The sequence below is a fragment of the Hesperophylax consimilis genome, chromosome 8 (assembly GCF_061612785.1).
Source record: "Hesperophylax consimilis isolate HC1 chromosome 8, BYU_Hcon_1.0, whole genome shotgun sequence".
Taxonomy (NCBI): domain Eukaryota; kingdom Metazoa; phylum Arthropoda; class Insecta; order Trichoptera; family Limnephilidae; genus Hesperophylax; species Hesperophylax consimilis.
In genome coordinates this window covers 1,608,230-1,629,624 of record NC_142843.1, presented here as the reverse complement: position 1 = coordinate 1,629,624, position 21,395 = coordinate 1,608,230, and the positions used below count along the sequence as shown (strand labels likewise).

The 21,395-nt window shown below is 40.4% G+C and overlaps 1 protein-coding gene across 1 annotated transcript in view; it reads left to right on the top strand.

Moving 5' to 3' along the window:
* The window catches only part of r (carbamoyl-phosphate synthetase 2, aspartate transcarbamylase, and dihydroorotase rudimentary), a 106,810-nt gene that overhangs the window by 27,660 nt on the left and 57,755 nt on the right, over positions 1–21,395 (top strand). Inside the window, exons 2-3 of the mRNA XM_089634730.1 lie at positions 2,542–2,666; positions 11,341–11,479. Of these exons, the coding sequence (XP_089490856.1) occupies positions 2,552–2,666; positions 11,341–11,479 (254 nt within the window). The 5' untranslated portion in view covers positions 2,542–2,551. The remainder of the gene's footprint in view (positions 1–2,541; positions 2,667–11,340; positions 11,480–21,395) is intronic.

Genomic DNA, 21,395 nt, shown 5'->3' with positions numbered 1-21,395 from the left:
TCACCAAACACGGCCAAAGCCATTTCAAGCAACGCTTCAATTCTGAATGGTGGTCTTACACCAGGGCGGTACTGAGAGTATCTTCCACTCTGGAACGTGCCTCAAATAGACTACGTATTGATTAAAACGAGTAAGTCGTGAAATAACACAAAATAACCAAATAAGATAGAGTTGCGCACGCAGCAGACGGGATTTTAACCCGCGACCTCCGCCTTGCTACTCGAGAGCCATACCCCTCGACCAAGTAGGCCGTCAAATATTGTATGGCGATGGATATTTAAAAATAAATCATGTATATTTTGTGCTTCTATTTTGCTATTTTCATAATGTTGCTGTCTGTCTGTGCAAATGTGTTGCTTTTACGTCCAACAAATGGCGCTTTTTTCAATAAAAGCACGTTTGTCCAACAGATTGCGCTGTTTTTCAAAAAAGCACGTTTTTGCCTGTTACAGGTGACATTTATTTAAAAAACACGCGTCAAAATTTCAAAGCAATCTGTGAAGAACTTCGGACATTTAAAATTTTGAATAAACAAACATTTTTATTTATATACGTTCAAGAATCTTTCGAATTTATTAAAAGCGGATATATTCAAAATTATTTTGAATTTATTGGAAATGGAAAAATTACAAATTCTTAAGATATTTATCGGTTTCGTTGAAAAATTTAAGCAAATTTCTCACTACGTATTTTGTGGTATTTATTTTTAAAGATTTTTTAATCTTAATATTTTTGATAATTAAAAATAAGTTCTCATTGAAATATTCAAAATATTTATGAAAAATCGCAATATTCAATATTGTTTTGAATTTATTAGAAATGATTAGGACATGAAAAAATCCGTATTCTTGAAAATTCCAAATTCTTGAAAAAATATATATGGAGGTACTCAAAATTCTTTCGAATTTATTTGAAAATGGAAGTACTCGTATTGAACGATTTTTAATAAATTTACAAAAAATCTTACGAATTTATTTGAAAATAGAAGTAGGTACTCGTGTTGAACGATTCTTAATAAATTAACGAAAATTCTTACGAATTTATTTGAAAATGGAAGTAGGTACTCGTGTTGAACGATTCTTAATAAATTAACGAAAATTTTTACGAATTTATTTGAAAATGGAAGTAGGTACTCGTATTGAACGATTCTTAGTAAATTTACAAAAAAATCTTACGAATTTATTTGAAAAAAAGTAGCTATTCGTATTGAAAGATTCTTAATAAATTTACAAAAATTCTTACGAATTTATTTGAAAATTTAAGTACTCCTATTGAACGATTCTTAATAAATTTACAAAAAATCTTACGAATTTATTTGAAAATAGAAGTAGGTACCCGTGTTGAACGATTCTTAATAAATTAACGAAAATTCTTACGAATTTATTTGAAAATGGAAGTAGGTACTCGTGTTGAACGATTCTTAATAAATTAACGAAAATTTTTACGAATTTATTTGAAAATGGAAGTAGGTACTCGTATTGAACGATTCTTAGTAAATTTACAAAAATTCTTACGAATTTATTTGAAAATGTAAGTACTCCTATTGAACGATTCTTAGTAAATTTACGAAAATTCTTACGAATTTATAAAAAACGGAAATATATAAAATCGAGATAATACAAAATGTATTTGAAATTCATTTCATAGTTGCAGAAATAATAATAATAAGTGTTTTATAACAAATAGAGATAATGATATCTTCACTGGGATCTCCCGTGCTGAGGATTTCATTCACATATTATTAATATTTAGGAGTATGGGTAGTATAAAGTAATTATAAATATATTGCATGGTGTTTTTTGTTCAATTTAGTAATTTCAATTTCCTTTATTTGGTGTCAGTCTCAGTCAGATCTTATGTTTTGTATCCAGTTTTTATTTATTTGAGACTAGCTGTACCCTGCCACGCGTTTCTGTGGCTCATCCTGTGTGTGCAGATAGAGAAACAATGGCGCGTGTTGTTTTTACGTCCAACAGATGGCGCTGTTTTTTTTAAAAAAAGCACGGTTTTTACCTGTCACAGGTAACATCTATATAATATAAGTATATAAAACACAAATATTCTTGCATTCGAATATGTGTATGTTTTCATATGATGATTATATGTGGTGTCAGAAGCTCGAAGCAATCTGTGAAGAACTTTCGAAGATTTAAAATTTTGAATAAACAAACATTTTAATTTTTATTTATATAGATTTAAATGTTATAATACTGTTGTGAGTTTTGAATGAGAGTGGAATTTTTGCTGTATAGTTTGGTATCATAGCACAGGAAGCTTTTTTGCAGTATTTGTAGTTGCTTGTTGGATATGTTTTTGACCTTAAGATCTAGTGTTTTTAATAAATGTGTCGTTATTTCTTGTGTTTTGTATTTATGAATGTAAATGAGTATTGTTTTAGAAGAGAGTTGGAAATTATTTTCGAACTTGATGTGGGGTGTCCAATGGAGCATTGAGTCTGATTTATAAAAAAAATCATATAAGTTAGTTGTTTTTACGAACTGAATGAAATGAACAACTAATGGTTTAGTATTTTATTTTCAGCAAACTAAAAATGGACATCGCAGAATCGAAACCCAACGGCGGAGTGTGCTGCCTGGTTCTGGAGGACGGCACTGTGCTGCGGGGAGAGAGCTTCGGGGCACCCATCGAGGTCGAGGGTGAAGTTGGTAAGTCATCATCAATCTTTACTACAAGGACAGGGTCTAGTTCAATGGCGGAGTGTGCTGCCTGGTTCTGGAGGACGGCACTGTGCTGCGGGGAGAGAGCTTCGGGGCACCCATCGAGGTCGAGGGTGAAGTTGGTAAGTCATCATCAATCTTTACTACAAGGACAGGGTCTAGTTCAATGGCGGAGTGTGCTGCCTGGTTCTGGAGGACGGCACTGTGCTGCGGGGAGAGAGCTTCGGGGCACCCATCGAGGTCGAGGGTGAAGTTGGTAAGTCATCATCAATCTTTACTACAAGGACAGGGTCTAGTTCAATGGCGGAGTGTGCTGCCTGGTTCTGGAGGACGGCACTGTGCTGCGGGGAGAGAGCTTCGGGGCACCCATCGAGGTCGAGGGTGAAGTTGGTAAGTCATCATCAATCTTTACTACAAGGACAGGGTCTAGTTCAATGGCGGAGTGTGCTGCCTGGTTCTGGAGGACGGCACTGTGCTGCGGGGAGAGAGCTTCGGGGCACCCATCGAGGTCGAGGGTGAAGTTGGTAAGTCATCATCAATCTTTACTACAAGGACAGGGTCTAGTTCAATGGCGGAGTGTGCTGCCTGGTTCTGGAGGACGGCACTGTGCTGCGGGGAGAGAGCTTCGGGGCACCCATCGAGGTCGAGGGTGAAGTTGGTAAGTCATCATCAATCTTTACTACAAGGACAGGGTCTAGTTCAATGGCGGAGTGTGCTGCCTGGTTCTGGAGGACGGCACTGTGCTGCGGGGAGAGAGCTTCGGGGCACCCATCGAGGTCGAGGGTGAAGTTGGTAAGTCATCATCAATCTTTACTACAAGGACAGGGTCTAGTTCAATGGCGGAGTGTGCTGCCTGGTTCTGGAGGACGGCACTGTGCTGCGGGGAGAGAGCTTCGGGGCACCCATCGAGGTCGAGGGTGAAGTTGGTAAGTCATCATCAATCTTTACTACAAGGACAGGGTCTAGTTCAATGGCGGAGTGTGCTGCCTGGTTCTGGAGGACGGCACTGTGCTGCGGGGAGAGAGCTTCGGGGCACCCATCGAGGTCGAGGGTGAAGTTGGTAAGTCATCATCAATCTTTACTACAAGGACAGGGTCTAGTTCAATGGCGGAGTGTGCTGCCTGGTTCTGGAGGACGGCACTGTGCTGCGGGGAGAGAGCTTCGGGGCACCCATCGAGGTCGAGGGTGAAGTTGGTAAGTCATCATCAATCTTTACTACAAGGACAGGGTCTAGTTCAATGGCGGAGTGTGCTGCCTGGTTCTGGAGGACGGCACTGTGCTGCGGGGAGAGAGCTTCGGGGCACCCATCGAGGTCGAGGGTGAAGTTGGTAAGTCATCATCAATCTTTACTACAAGGACAGGGTCTAGTTCAATGGCGGAGTGTGCTGCCTGGTTCTGGAGGACGGCACTGTGCTGCGGGGAGAGAGCTTCGGGGCACCCATCGAGGTCGAGGGTGAAGTTGGAAGTCATCATCAATCTTTACTACAAGGACAGGGTCTAGTTCAATGGCGGAGTGTGCTGCCTGGTTCTGGAGGACGGCACTGTGCTGCGGGGAGAGAGCTTCGGGGCACCCATCGAGGTCGAGGGTGAAGTTGGTAAGTCATCATCAATCTTTACTACAAGGACAGGGTCTAGTTCAATGGCGGAGTGTGCTGCCTGGTTCTGGAGGACGGCACTGTGCTGCGGGGAGAGAGCTTCGGGGCACCCATCGAGGTCGAGGGTGAAGTTGGAAGTCATCATCAATCTTTACTACAAGGACAGGGTCTAGTTCAATGGCGGAGTGTGCTGCCTGGTTCTGGAGGACGGCACTGTGCTGCGGGGAGAGAGCTTCGGGGCACCCATCGAGGTCGAGGGTGAAGTTGGTAAGTCATCATCAATCTTTACTACAAGGACAGGGTCTAGTTCAATGGCGGAGTGTGCTGCCTGGTTCTGGAGGACGGCACTGTGCTGCGGGGAGAGAGCTTCGGGGCACCCATCGAGGTCGAGGGTGAAGTTGGAAGTCATCATCAATCTTTACTACAAGGACAGGGTCTAGTTCAATGGCGGAGTGTGCTGCCTGGTTCTGGAGGACGGCACTGTGCTGCGGGGAGAGAGCTTCGGGGCACCCATCGAGGTCGAGGGTGAAGTTGGTAAGTCATCATCAATCTTTACTACAAGGACAGGGTCTAGTTCAATGGCGGAGTGTGCTGCCTGGTTCTGGAGGACGGCACTGTGCTGCGGGGAGAGAGCTTCGGGGCACCCATCGAGGTCGAGGGTGAAGTTGGAAGTCATCATCAATCTTTACTACAAGGACAGGGTCTAGTTCAATGGCGGAGTGTGCTGCCTGGTTCTGGAGGACGGCACTGTGCTGCGGGGAGAGAGCTTCGGGGCACCCATCGAGGTCGAGGGTGAAGTTGGTAAGTCATCATCACTCTTTACTACAAGGACAGGGTCTAGTTCAATGGCGGAGTGTGCTGCCTGGTTCTGGAGGACGGCACTGTGCTGCGGGGAGAGAGCTTCGGGGCACCCATCGAGGTCGAGGGTGAAGTTGGAAGTCATCATCAATCTTTACTACAAGGACAGGGTCTAGTTCAATGGCGGAGTGTGCTGCCTGGTTCTGGAGGACGGCACTGTGCTGCGGGGAGAGAGCTTCGGGGCACCCATCGAGGTCGAGGGTGAAGTTGGTAAGTCATCATCACTCTTTACTACAAGGACAGGGTCTAGTTCAATGGCGGAGTGTGCTGCCTGGTTCTGGAGGACGGCACTGTGCTGCGGGGAGAGAGCTTCGGGGCACCCATCGAGGTCGAGGGTGAAGTTGGTAAGTCATCATCACTCTTTACTACAAGGACAGGGTCTAGTTCAATGGCGGAGTGTGCTGCCTGGTTCTGGAGGACGGCACTGTGCTGCGGGGAGAGAGCTTCGGGGCACCCATCGAGGTCGAGGGTGAAGTTGGTAAGTCATCATCACTCTTTACTACAAGGACAGGGTCTAGTTCAATGGCGGAGTGTGCTGCCTGGTTCTGGAGGACGGCACTGTGCTGCGGGGAGAGAGCTTCGGGGCACCCATCGAGGTCGAGGGTGAAGTTGGTAAGTCATCATCACTCTTTACTACAAGGACAGGGTCTAGTTCAATGGCGGAGTGTGCTGCCTGGTTCTGGAGGACGGCACTGTGCTGCGGGGAGAGAGCTTCGGGGCACCCATCGAGGTCGAGGGTGAAGTTGGTAAGTCATCATCACTCTTTACTACAAGGACAGGGTCTAGTTCAATGGCGGAGTGTGCTGCCTGGTTCTGGAGGACGGCACTGTGCTGCGGGGAGAGAGCTTCGGGGCACCCATCGAGGTCGAGGGTGAAGTTGGTAAGTCATCATCACTCTTTACTACAAGGACAGGGTCTAGTTCAATGGCGGAGTGTGCTGCCTGGTTCTGGAGGACGGCACTGTGCTGCGGGGAGAGAGCTTCGGGGCACCCATCGAGGTCGAGGGTGAAGTTGGTAAGTCATCATCACTCTTTACTACAAGGACAGGGTCTAGTTCAATGGCGGAGTGTGCTGCCTGGTTCTGGAGGACGGCACTGTGCTGCGGGGAGAGAGCTTCGGGGCACCCATCGAGGTCGAGGGTGAAGTTGGTAAGTCATCATCACTCTTTACTACAAGGACAGGGTCTAGTTCAATGGCGGAGTGTGCTGCCTGGTTCTGGAGGACGGCACTGTGCTGCGGGGAGAGAGCTTCGGGGCACCCATCGAGGTCGAGGGTGAAGTTGGTAAGTCATCATCACTCTTTACTACAAGGACAGGGTCTAGTTCAATGGCGGAGTGTGCTGCCTGGTTCTGGAGGACGGCACTGTGCTGCGGGGAGAGAGCTTCGGGGCACCCATCGAGGTCGAGGGTGAAGTTGGTAAGTCATCATCACTCTTTACTACAAGGACAGGGTCTAGTTCAATGGCGGAGTGTGCTGCCTGGTTCTGGAGGACGGCACTGTGCTGCGGGGAGAGAGCTTCGGGGCACCCATCGAGGTCGAGGGTGAAGTTGGAAGTCATCATCAATCTTTACTACAAGGACAGGGTCTAGTTCAATGGCGGAGTGTGCTGCCTGGTTCTGGAGGACGGCACTGTGCTGCGGGGAGAGAGCTTCGGGGCACCCATCGAGGTCGAGGGTGAAGTTGGTAAGTCATCATCACTCTTTACTACAAGGGACAGGGTCTAGTTCAATGGCGGAGTGTGCTGCCTGGTTCTGGAGGACGGCACTGTGCTGCGGGGAGAGAGCTTCGGGGCACCCATCGAGGTCGAGGGTGAAGTTGGTAAGTCATCATCACTCTTTACTACAAGGACAGGGTCTAGTTCAATGGCGGAGTGTGCTGCCTGGTTCTGGAGGACGGCACTGTGCTGCGGGGAGAGAGCTTCGGGGCACCCATCGAGGTCGAGGGTGAAGTTGGTAAGTCATCATCACTCTTTACTACAAGGACAGGGTCTAGTTCAATGGCGGAGTGTGCTGCCTGGTTCTGGAGGACGGCACTGTGCTGCGGGGAGAGAGCTTCGGGGCACCCATCGAGGTCGAGGGTGAAGTTGGTAAGTCATCATCACTCTTTACTACAAGGACAGGGTCTAGTTCAATGGCGGAGTGTGCTGCCTGGTTCTGGAGGACGGCACTGTGCTGCGGGGAGAGAGCTTCGGGGCACCCATCGAGGTCGAGGGTGAAGTTGGTAAGTCATCATCACTCTTTACTACAAGGACAGGGTCTAGTTCAATGGCGGAGTGTGCTGCCTGGTTCTGGAGGACGGCACTGTGCTGCGGGGAGAGAGCTTCGGGGCACCCATCGAGGTCGAGGGTGAAGTTGGTAAGTCATCATCACTCTTTACTACAAGGACAGGGTCTAGTTCAATGGCGGAGTGTGCTGCCTGGTTCTGGAGGACGGCACTGTGCTGCGGGGAGAGAGCTTCGGGGCACCCATCGAGGTCGAGGGTGAAGTTGGTAAGTCATCATCACTCTTTACTACAAGGACAGGGTCTAGTTCAATGGCGGAGTGTGCTGCCTGGTTCTGGAGGACGGCACTGTGCTGCGGGAGAGAGCTTCGGGGCACCCATCGAGGTCGAGGGTGAAGTTGGTAAGTCATCATCACTCTTTACTACAAGGACAGGGTCTAGTTCAATGGCGGAGTGTGCTGCCTGGTTCTGGAGGACGGCACTGTGCTGCGGGGAGAGAGCTTCGGGGCACCCATCGAGGTCGAGGGTGAAGTTGGTAAGTCATCATCACTCTTTACTACAAGGACAGGGTCTAGTTCAATGGCGGAGTGTGCTGCCTGGTTCTGGAGGACGGCACTGTGCTGCGGGGAGAGAGCTTCGGGGCACCCATCGAGGTCGAGGGTGAAGTTGGTAAGTCATCATCACTCTTTACTACAAGGACAGGGTCTAGTTCAATGGCGGAGTGTGCTGCCTGGTTCTGGAGGACGGCACTGTGCTGCGGGGAGAGAGCTTCGGGGCACCCATCGAGGTCGAGGGTGAAGTTGGAAGTCATCATCAATCTTTACTACAAGGACAGGGTCTAGTTCAATGGCGGAGTGTGCTGCCTGGTTCTGGAGGACGGCACTGTGCTGCGGGGAGAGAGCTTCGGGGCACCCATCGAGGTCGAGGGTGAAGTTGGTAAGTCATCATCACTCTTTACTACAAGGACAGGGTCTAGTTCAATGGCGGAGTGTGCTGCCTGGTTCTGGAGGACGGCACTGTGCTGCGGGGAGAGAGCTTCGGGGCACCCATCGAGGTCGAGGGTGAAGTTGGTAAGTCATCATCACTCTTTACTACAAGGACAGGGTCTAGTTCAATGGCGGAGTGTGCTGCCTGGTTCTGGAGGACGGCACTGTGCTGCGGGGAGAGAGCTTCGGGGCACCCATCGAGGTCGAGGGTGAAGTTGGTAAGTCATCATCACTCTTTACTACAAGGACAGGGTCTAGTTCAATGGCGGAGTGTGCTGCCTGGTTCTGGAGGACGGCACTGTGCTGCGGGGAGAGAGCTTCGGGGCACCCATCGAGGTCGAGGGTGAAGTTGGTAAGTCATCATCACTCTTTACTACAAGGACAGGGTCTAGTTCAATGGCGGAGTGTGCTGCCTGGTTCTGGAGGACGGCACTGTGCTGCGGGGAGAGAGCTTCGGGGCACCCATCGAGGTCGAGGGTGAAGTTGGTAAGTCATCATCACTCTTTACTACAAGGACAGGGTCTAGTTCAATGGCGGAGTGTGCTGCCTGGTTCTGGAGGACGGCACTGTGCTGCGGGGAGAGAGCTTCGGGGCACCCATCGAGGTCGAGGGTGAAGTTGGTAAGTCATCATCACTCTTTACTACAAGGACAGGGTCTAGTTCAATGGCGGAGTGTGCTGCCTGGTTCTGGAGGACGGCACTGTGCTGCGGGGAGAGAGCTTCGGGGCACCCATCGAGGTCGAGGGTGAAGTTGGTAAGTCATCATCACTCTTTACTACAAGGACAGGGTCTAGTTCAATGGCGGAGTGTGCTGCCTGGTTCTGGAGGACGGCACTGTGCTGCGGGGAGAGAGCTTCGGGGCACCCATCGAGGTCGAGGGTGAAGTTGGTAAGTCATCATCACTCTTTACTACAAGGACAGGGTCTAGTTCAATGGCGGAGTGTGCTGCCTGGTTCTGGAGGACGGCACTGTGCTGCGGGGAGAGAGCTTCGGGGCACCCATCGAGGTCGAGGGTGAAGTTGGTAAGTCATCATCACTCTTTACTACAAGGACAGGGTCTAGTTCAATGGCGGAGTGTGCTGCCTGGTTCTGGAGGACGGCACTGTGCTGCGGGGAGAGAGCTTCGGGGCACCCATCGAGGTCGAGGGTGAAGTTGGTAAGTCATCATCACTCTTTACTACAAGGACAGGGTCTAGTTCAATGGCGGAGTGTGCTGCCTGGTTCTGGAGGACGGCACTGTGCTGCGGGGAGAGAGCTTCGGGGCACCCATCGAGGTCGAGGGTGAAGTTGGTAAGTCATCATCACTCTTTACTACAAGGACAGGGTCTAGTTCAATGGCGGAGTGTGCTGCCTGGTTCTGGAGGACGGCACTGTGCTGCGGGGAGAGAGCTTCGGGGCACCCATCGAGGTCGAGGGTGAAGTTGGTAAGTCATCATCACTCTTTACTACAAGGACAGGGTCTAGTTCAATGGCGGAGTGTGCTGCCTGGTTCTGGAGGACGGCACTGTGCTGCGGGGAGAGAGCTTCGGGGCACCCATCGAGGTCGAGGGTGAAGTTGGTAAGTCATCATCACTCTTTACTACAAGGACAGGGTCTAGTTCAATGGCGGAGTGTGCTGCCTGGTTCTGGAGGACGGCACTGTGCTGCGGGGAGAGAGCTTCGGGGCACCCATCGAGGTCGAGGGTGAAGTTGGTAAGTCATCATCACTCCTTACTACAAGGACAGGGTCTAGTTCACCTTATTTTCATTTTGAACAACTATCAAAAACAGTCTTCGACAGTGAAACTCTCTTATACCGTAGTATTTTAAGGGACTGAAAATAATTCTCCGTTTTATCAAATCTTTATTTGTGGATTCCAAATTAGGCCTTTTTACGGTCAGTTTTTACAAGATCCTAGGCAAACCAGGCAACTACGCAATATGGACAGAAATTCACTGAGGGATCTGGTAGGAATACTAACAGGACGCCTCAGGAGATGCATGCAACTGTTGGGAGTGGAAAACACTAGCAGATGCAGGAAATGGGGACGAAGAGACTCCAATTGCCCTGATCGCAACAGGGCTCAGCTATCTGGGAATACACATTGTGGAAGCAGAGACATAGTAACAAAGGGATTGGGTAACTGTTAAAGGAATGAGGTGAAACAGGTTATAGCACAATAGGCCTAAGTGCTCACGGGAACCGTAAACTGTCTCCGCTTTAAGAGAAAGCTATAAGCCAAAAATGTGTATATTCTTGGTATACCTTATATTGTATGTAATAGGCATTAAGATCACTTGACAAACGGAGTCTAAAAACATTCGATTTGAGGCACATAACTGGTTTTTATTTATTTTTTAAATATTTTTATAAAAAAGCAAAAAAGTTAATCAAGTGAAACTGTCACAAATAAACTTAGCTAGAATACTGTATTTTTTAAAAGTCGTTTCCTTTACGTGTTCATACATTTCTATTGAATAAAATTTTTTTTTAGTAGTTATATTTATATTTTTTATTGATTCATTTATTTTTTATTTGTATTCTACTCTAGCGAAATGATAGAAAAACCTTCAATTTATCTAAAAAATATTTTTTGGTATTCATAATGTACACCAATTCGTTATAAAGATTAATCAAAATAGTGATTTGGCATTAAATTTCTCCTTAAATAAAATAAAAATAAATACAGTCTCGAAGGGACCGAAAGAAAAAACTTGCCCTGCATTTGCAGTGTTGGAGAATTGTGCCCACACACGTCATTGCAATTGCAGTGTCGACCTTATGCATTAATTTTGCATTTGCATATTACTTCTACTGGGTTTGTTAAACACAAAACTCAATGTGTCCATGTTGGCCTTAACAAAAATGAATTTTGATTTATTGAATATTTTTGCTGGCTCCTACGAGGTAAGAATTTTTATTGTATCAATTCCCTTTAGCAATTTTTTCATTTTATCGTTTATCACTTTTCACTTTTTATTATTATCTCCTTTTTTAATATAATATTTTTTCACTGTTTCTAGTATTTCAAACGGGTATGGTGGGCTATCCCGAGTCTCTGACGGATCCCTCCTACCATTGCCAGCTGCTGGTGCTGACCTATCCGCTGGTGGGGAACTATGGAGTTCCTGATGATGAGAAGGATGAGCATGGTTTGCCACGGTGAGTACTGTCCTACGCTTCACGGCACATAGTACTGGAATATTCCTCGGCCTAATATAAATTCCTCAAAGTTCGAAAAAAAAATTATTTTTTATTTTTTGTTAAGTTCATTATCTAATTACAATTTTAAAGTGTGTTATATGTAATATGTTTTTCTCTTTTATTCTGTAAATATATGCATGTAAGACAAAATGTTAAGATAGAAGTGCATTACTGTTTGAAAACACTTTATATAAACACGTTTTAGAATCAACAAAAAAAAAACAAATCGTCCCCAACTCAAAAACAAGAAAAATTAAACCTTGGATTACTCTAGGATTAATAAAAGCCACTAGGAAAAAAAATAAACTTTATAAAATAACACAAAGGCCACTAGTTAACAATAAAATTGTATTATACTATAAAAAGTATAAAAATATACTAACTACACTAATAAGGAAAACGAAAAACGACTATTACTCAAAAATTATAACAGAAGCTAAAGACAATAATAAAAAAATATGGTCAACAATAAATGAAATAATAAATAAAAAGAAAAAATATAAGCACATATCAGAAATCTCAGATGGGGAAATAATATATAACGTACAAAATGACACAAAAAAATGTTGTAATATTTTAAATAACTATTTTAATAACGTGGGAAAAAACCTAGCAAAATCCATAAATAAGACCAATACACGGTGTCCGGAAACTCGTAGTACAAGCGGGAAACTGGAGAATCTACACCACATGGGGAACCCAAAAAAACATAAAGTTTTTTGATTTGAGCATTTTCACAAAAAAAAAAAAAAAACCAAAAAAAAATATTTTTCGGCTATTTTAGGGTTAAAGTTTTTTCTGGTGTTTAGGGTTGAACAACAGATGTTTTAACCCTGCAGAGCAGAAATATTTTATGATTACACCGGATTAAATGAAGGGCGATTTCAAAATAATGCTTCAAATCCGAGTTTCTTCATTTGTTTTACTTTAAAATAGTTTTAATTAGTTGGGTACTTTGATCTTCAGTAATAATTTATAAGAATTTGATTAAAAAAAAAAAAAAAAAATCAACTTCTAACTCGATTTACTCGATAACGAAAGCTCAAATCAAAAAAAAATATACTACAAAATCGACTCCAAATGTGATGTAGATTCACCAGTTTCCCGCTTGTACTACGAGTTTCCGGACACCCTGTATATCTAATCCACAACAAATAACACAATTTCAAATTAATAAATTTCACCCAGTCACAGAAATCGACATTGACAGAACTATTTCGAAACTAAAAGGAGATTCTGCCCCCGGCTTTGATAACATAGATACTAAAACAATAAAATCGATGAAAGAATACTTAATTCACCCCATTACACATATAATAAACCTAAGTCTAGCAAATGGCGAATTTCCCAATAACTATAAAAGAGCAATTATAACCCCCTTTTATAAAACAGACTGTCGTAAAGATCCACAAAATTATCGCCCGATTTCACTTCTCTCGAATATATCAAAAATATATGAAAAAATTGTAAAAAAACAAATTTGGACATTCTTAGAAGAAAATAAAATAATTAATTATAACCAATTCGGATTAAAAAAAAATAGAAGTACTCACGACGCGATAGCAAAAATAACCAACTATTTATATACGGCCCTAGATTCCGATAAAAAATGTCTTGGCATATTTATAGACCTCAAAAAAGCTTTCGACAGCATATCACATAAAAAATTAATAAGTAAATTAAAATCAGTAGGGATTAGTGGAAAAGTCTTAGCATGGATAACTAGTTATTTATATAAAAGACCTCAACAAGTAAAATTACTCAATCAAGTCAGCGATTCAAAATATAGCGACTTTTCAATACCCCAAGGCACGGTTTTGGGACCATTGTTATTTATTATATATGTCAATGATATATTCAATATTTCCAAATATGGAGACATTGTCTCTTACGCTGACGATACAGTCCTACTACTAAAAGCAAACACCTGGTCAGAACTAAATAACATGGCAAATACAGATATCAATGAACTAAAATTATGGTTTGATGAAAACCTGTTGACTTTAAACTCTAAAAAAACTTATTATTTACCATTTTTCATTAAAAAACAAGAAACACCTAAAGAAATAAACATAATTATCCACTCTGTGAAAAATACAGAAAACCACAAATGCAATATGTTATGCACAAACATAGAAAGCAAGACCGATATTAAGTACCTAGGCATAACAATAGACCAGCGTTTAAAATGGTCCCCACATATAAATATTCTGAACAACAGAATAAGGAAACTAACATATATATTTAGATGTTTAAGAGATATTTTAAACGAAAATTTACTAAGAACCACATACTTCGCTTTCTGTCAATCAATTATACAATACGGCATTATAGGCTGGGGCGGTACATATAAAAATCAAACTCAAACAATTTACATATCACAAAAACTAATAATAAAAACCATATTAAAAAAACCCTATTCATATTCGTCCGAACTTTTATTCAAACAATTTAAGGTCAGAAAATTAAGTGCATTATACTTCTACCATGCAACATTACAAATTTATAAAAACTATATTCAAAATAAAATTGCACCCTTTAAAAATAACAGAAATCTTAGACAAACGTCAATACTTCCTACTAGAGGTGGGCAAAATTGATTGAATTAATTCCATGAATTAATTCAATCTTGTAACACAATCGATCTTATTCTCATTTACAAAAGGAATTGAATCTTAATTCCTTATCGTTGGCATTTTTTTCTAAACATTTTACAATTAAATTATTTCATGATAATAAGGTAATAATTAATAATGATGTGCACATGATTTAAATATTATAGTGTTTCATGGAAATCTAATTAAATATTATTACGGTACTATGGCGGCGCGCCGCGAAGTTTATATGTACTGTGCCCTGTCGCACTACATCGCGTATCTAGTATCCCGCGTCCCGCGCCGTAATCCAAAAGACTCTTTTCATCGAGTCCCCAGTCAAGGAATTAATGAATTTATTCCGTTTTCAGTTGTGACGTCACGCGTCGTGACACAAATCCTATGTCCCATGTACCGAGTCTGTCCGGACAAGCGCTCAATCTCAATCTCAGGGAATAAGTGAAACAGGACAGAGACAGTGACACTCGAGACAGAGTTCCCAATTCCCTATTCGTTATCGAGTCCCTTTCCTTACTAGTTACAGGTCCGTCCGCACCGTCTGCAAGATCGCAAGTCATTAATGTCGCAGATAGAGACAACACACTTACTAGTCAGAAGTTCCTAATTCATTGCACTATGTCAGCTGTCAATCGGTTCGTCGTTAGTTCCCGTGTGGCTAAACCTTCGATTTAGTACCTAGTCAGGTGAAAACTTTCTACTTCGGAATCTGAATCCTAATAAAAAAGCGAAAGTATCTCCTGTATTCTTCTCCTTTACACATGCGAAAATAATGCAATACGCTTAGAAACAAAACGATGTTTACGTTATTGTTCTTATAAGTATGTTTTTTATGTACCTGCCTACTTGTAGATGTAAAACGAGATCAGTTGACTGTCGAATTGTGGGTGATGAAGTAATTTGTTTTGATTTCTGTATTTTTGTACTGAATTGTATGCCACTCAATTTCAGACTTTCAATCACTTTTTATTTGGCGCATGGATTTAAAATTACCATTGAGGTAAGTTACTGCATACATTAAAATAAATAAATATAATATATATGTGGTTGAAGCTTATTCCAGGTGAACGGGTCGGATATACAAAAGTGGGATAATAATAATAATATAGTTCTTATAATTGCTTTAAGAACGTATCTCATTACCCCTAAAATAATATATTTTTTATGTAAAGGTTATCTTAACGTACCTACTTTTTGTAGTAAATATATATATAGATAGTTTTACGAAGAAAGATAATAATAATTTTTATTCTGGGATTCAGTTTGCCAGCAAAAATTTTCTATGCAAAAAAAGAAAAATCGAGTGGGACTTTTTATTTTTGGTATCGTTTAATGATGTTTTACCTTCGTTTTTTATAGGAAAAAGCAACAAATTGAATAGCCATGATGTCTTCCAGAAAAAGGATCGAACTTTGGTGTTACTTTTCTGAAGTAGATGGAGGGATGCATTGCTCCATAATTTAGAAATGGCAGTTAAAAAATAAACATCCGACTATTCCTCTCCAGGTCCAGCGCCCTGCGCCTTCCATGTCCTTTGCGGCACCCATTTCAACGATTTTATTAGTGACTTGTTAAATTACTTTTTATTTTTGTTTGTAAAATAACATATTTATTAAAAAGTTTGTACCATGTTTATTTTGTGGAACGACATATCTTTTTTTACTAAAGTTACTCCAAAGCTCTCCTCGCTTTAAGAACTCTGTGCTATAAAGTGTAAAGCTTACAAATACAGGTTTTCTAAGTAAAGTTATAAATGTACTTCTGCAATGTACAAAATAAATCCCTATATTTGATATTTTTTGTGTGTTTATTTAAAATGTTTTTTTCAAAACGAACACATTTATGTGGATGCAAAAAAATGGTTCATTATTGCTTTCTTTAAGTTTCCTAAATGTGAGCAATCTAGGTACAAAACCAAAATGAAGTGTCGAATCAAGGAATTAAATGAATGAATTTAATGAATTAGTTCACTTGACCAGGTGAATAAGACTGAATTGATTCATTATTGTGAATGAATCTGCCCATGTCTACTTCCTACTCCTAAATGTAAAAAAACAATAGGACAGTTCAACCATGAATATCTCGGAGTTAAATTTTTTAACTCATTACCAGAAAAAATTAGAAACATGAATGCAAATATAAACGAATTCAAAAGCCACCTTAAAAAGTATTCCGAACAGTTGAACTGAATCGTACCAAATACATACAAGCCCTGCTTATTTATGGGGGTACATCAAATATTTATATTATGTAATTAATAACCTACTGTATTGTGTAATTATATTATGTAATTGTTATATTATGTAATTCGTGTATCTTTTTTTACTAATAAAAAAAAAAAAAAAAAAAAAGAACCGGCAGCAACAATTGCTGGACCAGCTTTTTTTTACAACTAACTAAATAACCATCACGCCGTTTCTGGCAGGGGTAGGCAGAGAGGACGGACCGCCAAACAACTCGGTCTTGGCACACTTCATGCCTCATTCACATTCATACATTGTCTCATACATACTCTTCTATTATTCTGACTCTTGACATTGCCCGACTCGAACATCTGATTCACTTGATCGTACCATGTCTTCCTCAGGCGTCCCCGACTTCTGCTACCATTCGAATTAGCATCATATATTCTCCTTACACTCCTTTCTTCGCTCATTCGCTCTATACGCCCAAAGCATCTAAGCGTCCCTTTCTTTCTTACTCATTATGCTTACATCAGCCTTGCACACTTTGCGGATCTCCACATTTCTCACACGATCATACATGGTTTTACACACATGCGCCTCAGGGATCTCATTTCAACAGCATTCAGTCTACTTTCATCCTTTGTCAGCCAGTTCCATGCGTTACTTCCATACATCAGGGTAGGTACCAGCACTCCATTGTGGACTGCTAACTTTGTTTCTTTAGACAATTTTTTGTTAGCGCCAACTGCGTTCAGTTCTCCATTAATGGAGTTACCTGCATTTACCCTTCTTCAATATCTCTGTCACCTTCCCATCTCTCGTTAACATATTTCCTAAATACACAAACTCATCCACCTGCTCCAAGTATTCCTCATTCACAACTATATTGCACACTGTTTTCGTTTACAAACTCTCTTTTACAAACACCATTTCTTTAGACTTACTTACATTCATGGTTAACTCATTCTTCATACATACTTCGTTCATCCTAGACACGAGAGACTGTAGATCTTCCATACTATTACCTGTATTAACGCACTTCCAAAGGGAAGGGTAGTTCTATCTTTTACGTAGGTCCTACTTGAATGGCGTGAAAGGCATTGCTGACTGATAACTTTATATCAATCTCTTTGTAAGGGTTTCAACTATATGTGTTTTAAAATTGTGAACCAAATCTTCTCCATCTTTAACTTTTTTGTCTTGTGTGGAAGAATATTTATCAAAAGGAAACTACATATATTAAATCTATAGTACTGTACACATTCTTACACATAATGCATTCTGGAATGCTGGAAATGGAAGTTTTGTTTTTTGTAGTGATTTGTGTGAAAATTAATAAATATTTTTTAATGTTATAAAAACATATATTTTTTGCACATAAAACTTTACTAAATGGCTCAACACTAACTATAACTTCAGTTGATTGAGTCGTATTACAAAAGTAGGCTTTAATTTCGGACAATAATTTTATAGCTGGGGTGTGGTGAGAACTATGTAAAAAATTTCATTAAAATATATGTATTATTTTTGGTTCCATGCTAACTCAACAAAGTGAAGATTCAACACACTAAAACGATGAAAAAAAAAATTTAACCTAACCTACTTAACCCAGTTAATAAAGTTTTTGTTTCATCACTTTCCATGTGATGAATTATCATTTTGATGATTTATCCGGTCACCATAATTTTCAAAGATATAGCTGTTTAAAACAAAATACATTTTCTCGAATGCGACCCTTGTTTTCGCCCGCATGAAGTGTTTTTACATCAAAACCGTGGTTTCAAAAATTCCCTTCACTTATTTTTTACCCCAGAAATTTCTTCACTTATTCAAATGAGGATCGGACATTGTTTCCTTCCTTCCCACCTTTTTAAAATTCACGTCGTTGACTCCCCAGATTGTACATTCTGTGGTCTAGAAGTGGAAACTTTAGATCACATATTTTTGGTTGTCCCTCTCTAAACAAATATCCTATCTTCTATCAAGCCTTATCTAAAATTGCCTCCCCTCCATTCAACATCTCATCTCTTCTAAGTCTGAACTGGACTCCGATTTTCATTATAATTTTGAAATTTGCCTATTTAAATAAAATTAATATTTAAATTCACCTTTCATTTCTCCATAATTTTAAATGATGGCCTAAAACACCCTTGAAGGGTGAAAGCCAGAAAAGATTATTAAAAAAAAAATGTGTTTTTACTACTACGTATTTTTATTAAATTGAATAAATTTTTTGTAAATATAATTAAGACATCTAAGGCCATCGGGATATTTCACTATTATTCGATAAGTGTCCATTATAATAAATAATTCAAGGCAATACGTAGAAAACTAAATTAGATAAACATAGTTTTGTAAAATGTCCTCTACAACACATATGAACTCCTGGCGTGGAGAACATCATTTATTTATTTATTTATTTATTTACGGACAAATAGTCCATTAACAACATATTAATTACACGAATAAGTTTTATAAACAGAGATGACAGTGAAAGGAGAGCATATATAAATGAGGAGCGAAGACAATAACAATGACAATAATAATTCATACACTTCTTTTGTAATAAAATCGACTAACTTATCCGATATATAGCCACTATTCATAGGTTCCAGTACCGAATAGGAAACTAGGACTCTATAAATCGTAAGTCTATAATATATGTTATCCTATGGATAATGCTTTTGATAGCTTATATGTATAGAGAGGTTGGCGAAATATCCCCTAATTGTAATCTAATGATAATTTTTTGTAAAAGAGTATACAAATATTTTTAGGCATAATGGTTTAACTAGGGTGATCATAAAATGGAAAGCGAACAGCCCTATTTGAAAGCCACCGCCGCTTGAAGTAAAATGTCACAAATTCTTAAACCATAAATGATACACAAACAAGACAATATTTTTATAGAAATACCAGGCCAATGAATTGTTTTATTGTAGGGTCGAATGTGCAAATGTGGGAAACTACGCTAACTTTGAAAATACAAACTGTGGGAACGGGCCTGAAGGCTAAATTTTATTGAGCAATATGTAAAAGTCGCATTCTGGAAGATCCAGAGTATATGACTGTATCTTAATATAAAAAAATCATATACTCTAATCTCTGAAACAGCCCAACCGATTTCAATTAAATTTTGTAAATGTGTATGGTTGGTTCCAGCTTGAAACATAGGATAGTTTTGGACCCGATAGGTGGCGCTGCTGTCGAGATCTATTTTTTTTTTTTTAGTTTTTCAACTAATTTTTGTTTTTTCATACCGGATTTTTTTATAGGTAAAAAAAGTTGTATTTCATTTTTAAGTTGTGTAAGCTTTATCTATTCATATTGGCAAAAGACGGATTGCCAAAAATATTGTTCACCCAATCGCACTACATTAAATTAAAATTAATTACTATAATTTAAAACAACAATATTGTTTAGACTTAAGAATCAATCATTATTTACCTCATTTATAACATTTAATTTTTATCCAATATCAATAAAAATATTTTTTTTTATTTATTACACTTATATGAATAAAAAATAAAACAAAAAATGTATATCGTAAATGTTTTCTATGGATCATATTCGTACCGTAATCTATCACACTGTGAAAGACATATACTTCAAACAAGATAGTATAATAAAAGTATAGAACTGTACCGGTCACATTTTTACTTATTTTCTGTCGTACTGAACAATAATCACAATCTGCTGAAATGATCGATACCAAATAAAACGTCAATCCCCTGAAATGATCGATACCAAATAAAACGTCAATCCCCTGAAATGATCGATACCAAATAAAACGTTAATCCCCTGAAATGATCGATACCAAATAAAACGTCAATCCCCTGAAATGATCGATACCAAATAAAACGTCAATCCCCTGAAATGATCGATACCAAATAAAACGTCAATCCCCTGAAATGATCGATACCAAATAAAACGTCAATCCCCTGAAATGATCGATACCAAATAAAACGTCAATCCCCTGAAATGATCGATACCAAATAAAACGTCAATCCCCTGAAATGATCGATACCAAATAAAACGTCAATCCCCTGAAATGATCGATACCAAATAAAACGTCAATCCCCTGAAATGATCGATACCAAATAAAACGTCAATCCCCTGAAATGATCGATACCAAATAAAACGTCAATCCCCTGAAATGATCGATACCAAATAAAACGTCAATCCCCTGAAATGATCGATACCAAATAAAACGTCAATCCCCTGAAATGATCGATACCAAATAAAACGTCAATCCCCTGAAATGATCGATACCAAATAAAACGTCAATCCCCTGAAATGATCGATACCAAATAAAACGTCAATCCCCTGAAATGATCGATACCAAATAAAACGTCAAAACAATATCTACGATGGATGTCGTATTCTATGTATGTCAAATGCATAAAATATCAAACAACAGCGACAACAGATAAAAGGCGGTCTACATGAAATGAGGTCTACATGAAATGAGGTCTACATGAAATGAGGTCTACATGAAATGAGGTCTATATAAAATGAGGTCTGTGGCAGGACAACGTCTGCCCGGGCCCACAAGTATTTCATAAAATTGATGTCAGCCTTTACATACAATTTATTTTAATGGATTGATAAAATTAAAATAAGTAGGTCTCTAGTCTTTGAAGATGAAGCAGTTAATTTCACCTTAAATGACAGTGTTGTTATTTTATTTTGTGTGCTGAATTTAAAATGAATTGATTAGTTTAAAAATGTATTGTAATGGGATTGTTAAATAATTGCACAATTTAACAGTGTATACAATTAGTCTATATTTGGGGTATAATCATTTGTCAGAAATAAACTTTAATAACCAATTCCGGGATTCACTTAGGAACAGGTTACGCTTGTCTGGGTCCTCCCAAAGGAAACTTAACAACCACTTCATGGATTCATTGACGAACAGGTTACATTTGTCTAGGTCCTCCCAAAGGAAACATAATAGATACCCTCCACCCTTTGGTTTAATAAAAGGGTTTAAACTTTCAACGAGTATATTCTTTCTCTGGGTTAGCTGAACTCCTAAGCGGACGGTTAAACAAGTGTCTCTTGGGTCAGATC